At 46.0% G+C, this 13,420-nt stretch overlaps 1 protein-coding gene across 2 annotated transcripts in view; it reads left to right on the top strand.

Annotated features, from left to right (window-relative positions):
- The window catches only part of LOC139535701 (neurofibromin-like), a 68,818-nt gene that overhangs the window by 20,574 nt on the left and 34,824 nt on the right, over nucleotides 1–13,420 (top strand). For both annotated transcript variants that reach the window (XM_071335408.1, XM_071335413.1), the window contains exons 13-27: nucleotides 3,168–3,302; nucleotides 3,814–3,927; nucleotides 4,030–4,109; nucleotides 4,258–4,381; nucleotides 4,627–4,873; nucleotides 5,053–5,126; nucleotides 5,249–5,332; nucleotides 5,441–5,782; nucleotides 5,888–6,027; nucleotides 6,143–6,265; nucleotides 6,745–6,828; nucleotides 10,674–10,790; nucleotides 10,921–11,102; nucleotides 11,366–11,577; nucleotides 11,832–11,993. In XM_071335408.1, coding sequence (XP_071191509.1) covers nucleotides 3,168–3,302; nucleotides 3,814–3,927; nucleotides 4,030–4,109; nucleotides 4,258–4,381; nucleotides 4,627–4,873; nucleotides 5,053–5,126; nucleotides 5,249–5,332; nucleotides 5,441–5,782; nucleotides 5,888–6,027; nucleotides 6,143–6,265; nucleotides 6,745–6,828; nucleotides 10,674–10,790; nucleotides 10,921–11,102; nucleotides 11,366–11,577; nucleotides 11,832–11,993 — 2,220 coding nt within the window. The remainder of the gene's footprint in view (nucleotides 1–3,167; nucleotides 3,303–3,813; nucleotides 3,928–4,029; nucleotides 4,110–4,257; nucleotides 4,382–4,626; nucleotides 4,874–5,052; nucleotides 5,127–5,248; nucleotides 5,333–5,440; nucleotides 5,783–5,887; nucleotides 6,028–6,142; nucleotides 6,266–6,744; nucleotides 6,829–10,673; nucleotides 10,791–10,920; nucleotides 11,103–11,365; nucleotides 11,578–11,831; nucleotides 11,994–13,420) is intronic.

The raw sequence follows: 13,420 nt of genomic DNA, 5'->3' as shown, positions 1-13,420 counted from the left end.
GGAATTTCTTTCCTTAATGTGTTTGAGCCAATCAGTTGTGTTGTGACAAGGTAGGGGTCATATACAGACGATAGCCCTTATTGGGTAAAAGACCAAGTCCATATTATGGCAAGAACAGCTCAAATAAGCAAAGAGAAAAAACAGTCCATGAGTTTAAGACATGAAGGTCAGTCAACCTGGAAAATTTCTAGAACTTTGAAAGTGTCTTCAAGTGCTGTCTCAAAAACCATCAAGCGCTATGATGAAACTGGCTCTCATGAGGACCGCCACAGGAAAGCAAGACCCAGAGTTACCTCTGCTGCAGAGGATAAGTTCATTAGAGTTAACTGCACCTCAGATTGCAGCCCAAATAAATGCTTTACAGAGTTCAAGTATCAAACACATCTCAACATCAACTGGTCAGAGGAGGATGCATGAATCAGGCCTTCATGGTCAAATTTCTGCAAAGAAACCACTACTAAAGGACAACAATAAGAAGAGACTTGCTTGGCACAAGAAACACGAGCAATGGACATTAGACCGTTGGAGATCTGTCCTTTGGTCTGATGAGTCCAAATTAGAGATTTTTGGTTCCAACCGCCGTATCTTTGTGAGACGCAGAGTAGGTGAACGGATGATCTCTGCATGTGTGGTTCCCACCGTGAAGCATGGAGGAGGAGGTGTGATGGTGTGAGGGTGCTTTGCTGGTGACACCGTCTGTGATTTATTTATAATTCAAGGTAACCAGCATGGGTACCGCAGCATTCCTCAGCGATACTCCATCCCATCTTGTTTGCGCTTAGTCGGACTATGATTTAGTTTTTCAACAGGAAAATGACAAAACACACCTCCAGGCTGTGTAAGGGATATTTGACCAAGAAGGGGAGTGATGGAGTGCTGCATCAGATGACCTGGCCTCCACAATCACCCGAACTCAACCCAATTGAGATGGTTTGGGATGAGTTGGACCGCAGAGTGAAGGAAAAGCAGCCAACAAGTGCTCAGCATATGTGGGAACTCCTTCAAGAGTTGGAAAAGTATTCCAGGTAAAGCCAAGAGTATGCAAATCTGTCATCATGGCAAAGGATGGCTACTTTGAAGAATCTCAAATATATTTAGATTTTTTTCCCCCTACATGATTCCATGTGTGTTTTTTCATAGTTTTGATATCACTATTATTATACAATGTAGAAAATAGTAAAAATATAGGATAACCCTAGAATGAGTAGGTGTGTCCAAACTTTTGACTGGTACTGTATATAAATCTAGTAACTCTCTTGATAACCATCTTTGATAACCACTCACTTCCCTCTCATTTTGTGTGTGCGCGTGTCATCTCGCTCTTATCTGTGTGTTTGGTCTACTCATCTCATGGAGGTGAAGGACGGCAGAGGGAACTCTCTGACATCATTGACTCGGTGGTGCTTCTTTGTCTTCTGCTTATTTTCTCTTCATATTGCCCCGTTCTTTCCTTCTCCTCCATTTTCTTTGACCTGGCTGCTGCCGCTCACTCACTCAGATGCCAACCTGTCACAGTCACTGTTTTGCATGGCAGTGGGCGTCTGTTGCTGTAAGTATAACTGCCACCCCTACCACTCCCCACGCTTCCTTCTTCCGACTCCTCTGCAGCTGACCTCTAACCCCTGACCCCACCCTCAGGCTACCACAGATAAGAGAGCCCCTGTCGTCCTCCACCTCCTCTGTGCTCTGGTTGAAGTGAGCCTGCGTCCAACTCCTCCCTCCACTCCATCTCATCTGTATGCTAGGCTAGCTCCTGGAGCATGCTTCTCAGTCTGTTAGTGCTGAGCGATTTGTAGTGCTTTTTGAGGTCGTTTCGGTTATTAAAAAATAACCACGGTTTTCGATTTTCGTTAAGATATAATTCAACATTAAATGCACTATGCATTATGTGGGTTGAATGCTGTAACAAAACAGAATACAACAATTAATAAAAGGCCAATGTTTGTGACCATTACTGCCTATTAACCATAATTTATTCACATTACTTTACTAAAATATTTCAGTTTGTTTTATGTGATGACTTTATTATTTAGTTCCAAGTCATCTCATCTCTATAGATCTGCTGCCTATGCTGTCTGACAAAATCACTATTTTAGTAGTTCTTTAAAGTCAATGAGGCATACTTTTATTACTGCTGAATACCAACTATCAATCACTTAGATTGTGTATTTTCAGGTAGATAACTCACAAAGCAACTGCTCTCTCTCGCACGTTCTTCTCTCTTCTCCCTCAGTGTCTGCCCCACACAGACTGGACAAATAGGCACGCAATGGATTATGGTCATTGTAGTTAATTACCACGTTTTCTGCGCTAAACCATGTGGAACATTGGCCTGTTGGAAACTAAACTCTACTAAATCGCCCAGTTCGGGCTTGATCTGATTTATTTCTAGAGAAACTGCACATTGAAACTGAACAAATAGAAGTTAAAGTAATTGAACAAATGTTGGTCAATTAGTTGTTTTAAAAAAGAAAAACAACGGACTTGTTGGTTAATTGCTCAGCACTACAGCCTGTTGAGGCTGAGTCCTACTTGCACACTCACAAATACTTTGGATTGTTCATCATCTTTATTTGAACTTCTAAATGGAGGATTTTAATATAATCACAGTGTTGATATCCCTTCAAACTAGGTTCTATGGATGGCTACTTGGTTGTGTTTATCACCTGTGAACGGATGAGAGACCTATAGATTGTGTTGGTGCATAGTTGAATATTTCCTTCAAACGAAACTAGAATGCTATTTCCTCATCCATAATTCCTGTTCGCAGTGTCTTGGTGTTTGTGTGTGGGCCTGACTCCCTCATGGTGGCCAGCCCATGATGGTTTAGGCATGGCCCCTTAGGCTCCTGTCTGTTTGTCCACCTCCTGTTTCATGGCTCACCAATGAAGGGCACTTATGAAACAGTGTCTCTCTCTCTCTAATCGCGCCCCCTGTTTGACCCCTGATTCCTTCTCTCCTGGTGGCTCTCCTGATCCCTGTGCGCTGGGTCACTGTTGCTCTGAGGGTGGGAACTTGTTTGTCTGATTACAGTAGAGATACTCTGCATCTTTCTCCCTCTCCTCTACTTAATTTTTCAATGTTTACCTTGCTCTTTTCTATCACTCTCACTCATCTTAAAAGAATGCTCCTGCTAATGGCTAGTCTCTACTGTTTGTTTCCTTCAGAGTCTGACCTTCAAGGAGAAGATGACCAGTCTGAAGTTCAAGGAGAAGACCACAGACCTGGACACGCGTAGCCACAAGTACCTTCTGCTGGCTCTCGTCAAGCTCATCCATGCTGACCCCAAACTCATGCTACATGTTAGTGTTTGCTCTGTTTACTTTAGGACTCCTGGACAGAAATAATGTGTCTTTTGCTGTTTGAGGATGGCCGTGTAACACAGTAGTTGTACTTATCCTTTAATTCTACATTTGTTGTGTTGCGATTTATCGTTAATTCCACTTCCCGGGTTAGATTTAGACAAATTAGCCAAGTGTTAGGTTAGAGACTTGTTAGAAAGTCTTAGGGCTCGAACACACCAATAGCGTTTGCCTGCCGAGAGTACTTTCAAACCGATTTTACATGTAGAATTGTGCGAAAATGTCGGACGTCAACAGCACACTCAATAATCGGTAGAAGAACGGGAGATCCACATTCGGTGTGATGTGTGCCACCCTTTTAAACTGGTTTGGGATTTGCAAAGACTTTTAGGCAGACTAGACCGGGAAAGCCACTCTTGGCATGTTTGTACATTGCTGTGTAGTTGTATACGCGTTTGTTTAGTGTGTGTGTGTGTGTGTGTGTGTGTGTGTGTGTGTGTGTGTGTGTCAGAACCCGGGTAAGCAGGGTCAGGAGATCCAGAGCAGTACAGCAGAGCTGATCACCGGCTTGGTGCAGCTGGTGCCTCTGGCCAACATGGGAGAGTGTTCACAGGAGGCCATGGAGGTGAGCCCCATCTCTCTTTCTCTCGCTCTCCTTTTCTCCATTATGGTTACATTTTGCCACAGTAGCTAAAACATACTCCTTGTGTTCTCTTCCTTTTTATAGGCCCTCTTGGTCCTGCATCAACCTGAGGCCATAGAGCTGTGGAACCCAGATGCTCCCATTGAAACCTTCTGGGACATCAGGTAGCCTCAGCCCTCCTTTTTATCTACCTTGTTTTATAGATGTTCTCTTACCTTAGATGCCAGGTAAAATTGAGTGTTCGTTGATGCTGATTGGTTAGCACAGATGGAGGTCACCAGTTTGACTGTGATTGGCTGTTGTACCCTACAGTTCCCAGGTGCTCTTCTTCATCTGTAAGAAGCTGGTTGGCCACCAGATGATCAACAGTACAGAGATCCTTAAGTGGCTGAGGGAGATCCTCATCTGCAGGAACAAGTTCCTCCTCAGGAACAAGGTGAGCCACAGTGTTGTGGGTTTTGTAGTCCTTATACCTGTGGGTCTCATCCAGGAGGGCACAAGGTTATAGAATGTTCAGAATTATATTTAGGCATATTTATTTGTCTTTTTGAGTAAAGCAAAAAGGTAGCTCTATGCATGACATGTTGTATATCTATAACATTCAGAACCCCCTCCTGAACGTGACCTTTGTTTCACTAATCTCCATTGTTCTAACCCTTCTGTCCTGTCTTCCTCCCCCAGGAGCGGGCCACGGTGGGCAGCGGCATCCCGATCTGCAGACAGGCCCAGACCAAGCTGGAGGTGTGTCTCTACATGTTCCTGTGGAGCCCTGACATGGAGGCCGTTCTGGTGGCCATGTCCTGCTTCAGAAACCTGTGTGAGGAGGCTGAGGTCCGCTGTGGAGTGGACGAGGTCCCGGTCCAGACCATCCTGCCCAACTACAACACCTTCATCGAGTTTGCCTCCGTCAGCAACATGATGTCCACAGGTTAGTAGTGAATGAACGTGCTAATGACCTATAACCTGGAGTTGACGGTGCTGTGTCTTATGGTGTATAGACAGAGTACCACCTCTAGAGGGCAGTCACAGCATGAGAGCTCAGCAGGTGATGACATCGGGGCTGTCTGAGGCCAAGGCTCCTGTCATGGTGTGTTTGTGTGTTTTCAGGCCGGTCAGCCCTGCAGAAGAGAGTGATGGCTCTGTTGAGGAGGATCGAACATCCTACTGCAGGAAACACAGATGTGAGAGTGGCCTGCTGCTGTGCTTCTGTTCATACCCAGATGCTTCAATATGGAAGGATGTTTGTGAAGCACGATATTCACATTAACTCAACATTTGTTTTGTTTTATAATCTTCCCCATAGGCATGGGAAGACACGCATGCAAAATGGGAGCAGGCGACCAAATTAATCCTCACCCATCCCAAAACTAAGCTAGAGGATGGCCAGGTAAGCAGACATCCATGAGCCTGTTCTTATGCATTCTCCTTACGCACATCAAAATACACTTCACAAATTATTTGGTTGTGGATTGATCTTGCTCCTATCTGTGTCCAGGAGTGGATCAACATGACTGGCTTCCTGTGTGCTCTGGGAGGTGTGTGTCTGCAGCAGCGCAGCGCCCCAGGCCTGGCCACCTACAGCCCCCCCATGGGGCCTCTCAGTGAGAGGAAGGGCTCCATGATCTCCATGGGCTCCTGTGAGGGGAACACGGAGACGCCCCTGGGCCGCTTCCTGGACCGCCTGCTGTCCCTCATGGTTTGCAGCCATGAAAAGGGTGTTCAGATCCGGACCAATGTTAAGGATCTGGTGGGCCTGGAGCTCAGCCCAGCTCTCTACCCCATGCTCTTCAACAAACTGAAGAACAGCATCAGCCGCTTCTTCGACGCACAGGGGCCGGTGAGAGGAACACATACACATGTACAGTGAAAAGGGTTGTACCTGTAAATCCAAAGACACTGTTAACCTGTGTGGTAAAATGTATAATTTTTTGTATCTGTTTAGGTTCCCATCAATGACACTAACACCCAGTTTGTGGAGCAGACCATTGCCATCATGAAGAACCTACTGGACAACAACACTGAGGGCAGCTCAGAGCACCTGGGACAGGCCAGCATAGAGACCATGATGCTCAACCTGGTCAGGTAAAAGCCTTCGCTCCTCTCCTCCATGGCATGCTTATCCTGGACTATGAGACCGTTGGTGCTGTGAGTACACTGCCCACTCTCATTCTCCCCATGCCCTGTGTTGTGTTGGCAGGTACGTGCGTATCCTGGGCAACATGGTGCATGCCATCCAGATGAAGACCAAGCTGTGCCAGCTGGTGGAGGTGATGATGGAGAGACGAGACGACCTGTCCTTCTGCCAGGAGATGAAGTTCAGGTAAGAGATCGAGACGACCTGTCCTTCTGCCAAGAGACAAAGTTCAGGTGAGAGATCGAGACGACCTGTCCTTCTGCCAGGAGATGAAGTTCAGGTAAGAGATCGAGACGACCTGTCCTTCTGCCAAGAGACAAAGTTCAGGTGAGAGATCGAGACGACCTGTCCTTCTGCCAGGAGATGAAGTTCAGGTAAGCAATCGAGACGACCTGTCCTTCTGCCAAGAGACAAAGTTCAGGTGAGAGATCGAGACGACCTGTCCTTCTGCCAGGAGATGAAGTTCAGGTGAGAGATCGAGACGACCTGGCCTTCTGCCAAGAGACAAAGTTCAGGTGAGAATGTCCTCCTGGAGTCTAGACTGTCAGTCAAACATGTTCTGTACTGTCCAGGTTTACCGCAACATATCAACTGATACGGAGTAATACAAAGACCATGACGTTGCATTTACATACAGTCAAATAATGTCCATTTGTCCCTGGCAGGAATAAGATGGTGGAGTACCTAACAGACTGGGTGATGGGCACCTCAAACCAGGCGGCTGATGATGATGTCAAGTGTCTTACCAGGTACTGTACTACTACCCCCCCCCCCCCCCCCCCTTCTTGACTGCAAGCCTGGACAAGCTCACTGAGGGGAGTGAGCCTCTAGGTCATACACTCCCCCAGGTTAGGTGCAACATCAGAGATGACATACAATGGTTCCAGACACTACCCCACATATCTTTTCTCAGACCTTATCTCCCCCAAGGAGGGAGTGACTGGCTCACAGACATTGTGGAGACAAGTACATGGTTCCCCATCAATCACACCATCCCTTCACATGGTTTAGAATAGGTAAAGACACATTCACATATGAAGACAATGTTCTCTCCTGTCCTCTAATCTTTCTGATATGCTGCATAGCACCAGAGACATGTGAAAGACAAGCCTGACTTCTCCCCTCTCTGGGCCCCAGGTTACTAAGCCCAAGCTGAGGGAGGAAGTGCAACTGCCAACACCAGAGTCCGAAGGGATACATTCTTATAATAAGCATATTATGCAGATAAGACATCTTAATTATCTATGTTACCTAACTAATTCTGATTCTTCCGCCACAGTCCTCACAGTGACCGTACGTACATATCCCAACAAGAAGCCATGAATTACAGGCACCAATTTGGATGCTTATAAGAAATCCTGCTATGCCCTGCAACAAACCATCAAACAGACAAAGTATCAATACAGGACTAAGATCGAATCCTACTACACCGGCTCTGACGCTCGTCAGGATGTGGCAGGGCTTGCAAACTATCACGGATTACAAAGGGAAACCCAGCAGAGAGCTGTCCAGTGAAGCAAGCCTACCAGACGAGCTAAATGCCTTTTATGCTAGCTTCGAGGCAAGCGACACTGAACCATGCATGAGAGCACCAGCTGTTCTGGATGAGTGTGATCACACTCTCTGTAGCCGATGTGAGTAAGACCTTTAAACACGTTAACATTCAGACGGATTACCAGGATGCGTAGTCAGAGCATAGGCTGACCATCTGGCAAGTGTCTTCACTGACTTTTTCAACGTCTCCCTGACCCAGTCTGTAATACCTACATGTTTCAAGCAGAAAATAATAGTCCCTGTGTCCAAGAACGCCAACGTAACCTTTCTAAATGACTACCGCCCCGTAGCACTCACATCTGTAGTCATGAAATGCTTTGAAAGGCTCACATCAACACCATCATCCCAGAAACCCTAGACCGACTCCAATTTGCATACCCCCCAAACAGATCCACAGATGACACAATCTCTATTGCACTCTACACTGCCCTTTCCCACCTGGACAAAGGAACACCTACTTGAGAATGCGGTTAATTGACTACAACTCAAAGTTCAACACCATAGTGCCTTCAAGCTCATCACTAAGCTAAGGACCCTGGGACTGAACACCTCCCTCTGCAACAGGATCCTGGACTTCCTGATGGGCCGCCCCAGGTGGTCAGGTTAGGCAGCAATACATTCGCTACACTGACCCTCAACACGGGGTCCCATCAGGAGTGCGTGCTTAGCCCCATCCTGTACTCCCTGTTCACCCACGACTGCGTGGCCGCCCACGACTCCAATACCATCATCAAGTTTGCCGATGACATGGTGGTGGACCTGATCAACGACGATGAGACCACCTATAGGGAGGAGTTCAGAGACCTGGCAGTGTGGTGCCAGGACAACAACCTCTCCCTCAATGTCGGCAAGACAAAGGAGCATCCGACCGCAAGATGCTATAGAGGGTAGTGCATACGGCCCAGTACATAACTGGGGTTGAACTCCAAGCCAAAAGTTAACCGACTAGCTACCTGTACTAAATTAACCAAATAGCTACCTGTACTAAATTAACCAAATAGCTACCCGGACTATCAGCATTGACCCTTTGACTCTATGCACCCACACTGGACTCTACCCACACACTTGCACTTACTGACACTCCATCAGATATATATATACAGTGGGGAGAACAAGTATTTGATACACTGCCGATTTTGCAGGTTTTCCTACTTACAAAGCATGTAGAGGTCTGTAATTTTTATCATAGGTACACTTCAACTGTGAGACACGGAATCTAAAACAAAAATCCAGAAAATCACATTGTATGATTTTTAAGTAATTAATTTGCATTTTATTGCATGACATAAGTATTTGATACATCAGAAAAGCAGAACTTAATATTTGGTACAGAAACCTTTGTTTGCAATTACAGAGATCATACGTTTCCTGGAGTTCTTGACCAGGTTTGCACACACTGCAGCAGGGATTTTGTCCCACTCCTCCATACAGACCTTCTCCAGATCCTTCAGGTTTCGGGGCTGTCGCTGGGCAATACGGACTTTCAGCGCCCTCCAAAGATTTTCTATTGGGTTCAGGTCTGGAGACTGGCTAGGCCACTCCAGGACCTTGAGATGCTTCTTACGGAGCCACTCCTTAGTTTCCCTGGCTGTGTGTTTCGGGTCGTTGTCATGCTGGAAGACCCAGCCACGACCCATCTTCAATGCTCTTACTGAGGGAAGGAGGTCGTTGGCCAAGATCTCGCGATACATGGCCCCATCCATCCTCCCCTCAATACGGTGCAGTCGTCCTGTCCCCTTTGCAGAAAAGCATCCCCAAAGAATGATGTTTCCACGCTTCACGGTTGGGATGGTGTTCTTGGGGTTGTACTCATCCTTCTTCTTCCTCCAAACACGTCGAGTGGAGTTTAGACCAAAAAGCTCAATTTTTGTCTCATCAGACCACATGACCTTCTCCCATTCTTCCTCTGGATCATCCAGATGGTCATTGGCAAACTTCAGACGGGCCTGGACATGCACTGGCTTGAGCAGGGGGACCTTGCGTGCGCTGCAGTATTTTAATCCATGACGGCATAGTGTGTTACTAATGGTTTTCTTTGAGACTGTGGTCCCAGCTCTCTTCAGGTCATTGACCAGGTCCTGCCGTGTAGTTCTGGGCTGATCCCTCACCTTCCTCATGATCATTGATGCCCCACGAGGTGAGATCTTGCATGGAGCCCCAGACCGAGGATGATTGACCGTCATCTTGAACTTCTTCCATTTTCTAATAATTGCGCCAACAGTTGTTGCCTTCTCACCAAGCTGCTTGCCTATTGTCCTGTAGCCCATCCCAGCCTTGTGCAGGTCTACAATTTTATCCCTGATGTCCTTACACAGCTCTCTGGTCTTGGCCATTGTGGAGAGGTTGGAGTCTGTTTGATTGAGCGTGTGGACAGGTGTCTTTTATACAGGTAACGAGTTCAAACAGGTGCAGTTAATACAGGTAATGAGTGGAGAACAGGAGGGCTTCTTAAAGAAAAACTAACAGGTCTGTGAGAGCCGGAATTCTTACTGGTTGGTAGGTGATCAAATACTTATGTCTTGCAATAAAATGCAAATTAATTACTTAAAAATCATACAATGTGATTTTCTGGATTTTTGTTTTAGATTCCGTCTCTCACAGTTGAAGTGTACCTATGATACAAATTACAGACCTCTACATGCTTTGTAAGTAGGAAAACCTGCAAAATCGGCAGTGTATCAAATACTTGTTCTCCCCACTGTATATATATATATATATATATATACACACACGCTGCTGCTACTGTCTATTATCTATCCTGTTGCCTAGTCACTTTACCCCTACCTATACAGTATGTACATATCTACCTCAATTTCCTAGTACCCCTGTACATAGACTCGGTACTGCTACCCCATGTATATAGCCAAGCTATCATTGCTCATTGTGTATTTATTCCTCATGTTTTTTGTATTCTGCGTCATTGTGAAGTAAGCATTTCACTGTTAGTCTAAACCTGTTGTTTACGAAGCATGTGAAATTAAAATGTGATTTGATCTGACCTCTAACCCCTGAACTATGCTTTGTGCTGTGTGATATACAGGGACCTGGACCAGGCCAGTATGGAGGCGGTGGTGTCTCTGCTAGCTGGCCTGCCCCTCCAGCCTGAGGAGGGAGATGGAGTGGAACTGATGGAGGCCAAGTCCCAGCTCTTCCTCAAGTACGTCAGCTATCCTCTCTTTACTCACTGTTACTATTGAAGTTCATTACTTATGCAATGTGGCTTACGTCATAAAGTGTTCTAAAAGAGAATGAGTAGAGTATCTTTCTCCTTCTCCTCCTCCTCTCAGGTACTTCACCCTGTTCATGAACCTGCTGAATGACTGCAGTGAGGTGGAGGATGATGGGCAGCAGGTGGCAGGGAGGAAGAGGGGCATGTCTCGACGCCTGGCCTCCCTCAGACACTGCACCGTCCTGGCCATGTCCAACCTCCTCAACGCCAACGTGGACAGTGGCCTCATGCACTCCATTGGTCAGTCTGGAAACCTAACATATCAACTTATCAGGAATGAGGCTTAGGCTCACTCTTTGGTTGGCTGCTTCATGTTTAAAGTGCTTAACATGTGAAATAAGATGTAATAGTGGAAGTGGCTTTAATTAGATCTCTGTTAATTACATCTAATTCATCATTAGTGTAGGGTTGTTAAAACAATACTTGCCCATGGTCAATGTTCTTCCCTCTTGTCAGACTTAGGTAAGATTACAATACATGTCTCTCTCTTTCTGTGTGTGTAGGTCTGGGCTACCATAAGGACCTCCAGACGAGGGCCACCTTCATGGAGGTGCTGACTAAGATCCTGCAGCAGGGGACAGAGTTTGACACACTGGCAGAGACAGTGCTTGCTGACCGTTTTGAGAGGCTGGTGGAGCTGGTCACCATGATGGGAGACCAGGGAGAGCTGCCTATTGCGATGGCTCTGGCCAACGTAGTGCCCTGCTCCCAATGGGTATGTAGTCTATTCACCACCCACTCTCCTTTCTCTGGGACCTGACATCTTTACATTTATATTACACCTGGGGGTGAAAATGGAATAACTTTTAAAACAAATAGTGTTCACTGTTTTAGCTTATATTACACAACTGTACCACACTGAGATTGTTGAGGTATGAATGAATGCGCTAGTGTTGCGCCAGTGCTGTGCCAGTGTTGTGTAGATTGCAGGTGTGAGCTGTGTCAGTAACAATTAATTTCTCATGTCAGGATGAGCTGGCGCGGGTGCTGGTGACTCTGTTTGACTCACGCCACCTCCTCTACCAGCTGCTGTGGAACATGTTCTCCAAGGAGGTGGAGCTTGCTGACTCCATGCAGACACTTTTCAGAGGAAACAGTCTAGCCAGTAAAATCATGACCTTCTGCTTTAAGGTACACAACATGACTGGCTGGGTGCCCAGGCATGAAAATGTGGACAAACTTTTTTTACTATGCAAAATACCCCTGCTCTCTGACAAAGGATATGACACACTACAGTTGAAGTCAGAAGTTTACATACACTTAGGTTGGAGTCATTAAAACTTGTTTTCTCCACAAATTTCTTGTTCACAAACAATAGTTTTGGCAAGTCGGTTAGGACATTTACTTTGTGAATGACACAAGTAATTTTTCCAACAATTGTTTGCAGACAGATTATTTCACTTATAATTCAATTCCAGTGGGTCAGAAGTTTACATACACTAAGTCGACTGTGCCTTTAAACAGCTTGGAAAATTCCAGAAAATTATGTCATGGCTTTAGAAGCTTCTGATAGGCTAATTGACATCATTTGAGTGAATTGGCGGTGTACCTGTGGATGTATTTCAAGGCCTACCTTCAAACTCAGTTCCTCTTTGCTTGACATCATGGGAAAATCAATAGAAATCAGCCAAGACCTCAGAAAAACAATTGTAGACCTTCACAAGTCTAGTTCATCCTTGGGACCAATTTCCAAACACCTGAAGGTACCACTTTCATCTGTACAAACAATAGTACGCAAGTATAAACGCCATGGGACCACGCAGCCGTCATACCGCTCCGGAAGGAGACGCGTTCTGTCTGCTAGAGATTAATGTACTTTGATGGGAAAAGTGCAACTTAATCCCAGAACAACAGCAAAGGACCTTGTGAAGATGCTGGAGGAAACAGGTACAAAAATATCTATATCCACAGTAAAACGAGTACTACACTGCTCAAAAAAATAAAGGGAACACTTAAACAACACAATGTAACTCCAAGTCAATCACATGCACATTTGTGGCCTGCTGGAGGTCATTTTGCAGGGCTCTGACAGTGCTCCTCCTTGCACAAAGGCGGAGGTAGCGGTCCTGCTGCTGGGTTGTTGCCCTCCTACGGCCTCTTCCACATCTCCTGATGTACTGGCCTGTCTCCTGGTAGCGCCTCCATGCTCTGGACACTACGCTGACAGACACAGCAAACCTTCTTGCCACAGCTCGCATTGATGTGCCATCCTGGATGAGCTGCACTACCTGAGCCACTTGTGTGGGTTGTAGACTCCGTCTCATGCTACCACTAGAGTGAGAGCACCGCCAGCATTCAAAAGTGACCAAAACATCAGCCAGGAAGCATAGGAACTGAGAAGTGGTCTGTGGTCACCACCTGCAGAACCACTCCTTTATTGGGGGTGTCTTGCTAATTGCCTATAATTTCCACCTTTTGTCTATTCCATTTGCACAACAGCATGTGAAATGTATTGTCAATCAGTGTTGCTTCCTAAGTGGACAGTTTGATTTCACAGAAGTGTGATTGACTTGGAGTTACATTGTGTTGTTTAAGTGTTCCCTTTATTTTTTTGAGCA

This window comes from Salvelinus alpinus, chromosome 1 (genome assembly GCF_045679555.1).
Source record: "Salvelinus alpinus chromosome 1, SLU_Salpinus.1, whole genome shotgun sequence".
NCBI classification, from domain to species: Eukaryota; Metazoa; Chordata; class Actinopteri; order Salmoniformes; family Salmonidae; genus Salvelinus; species Salvelinus alpinus.
This window is presented reverse-complemented; position numbering and strand designations above follow the sequence as displayed.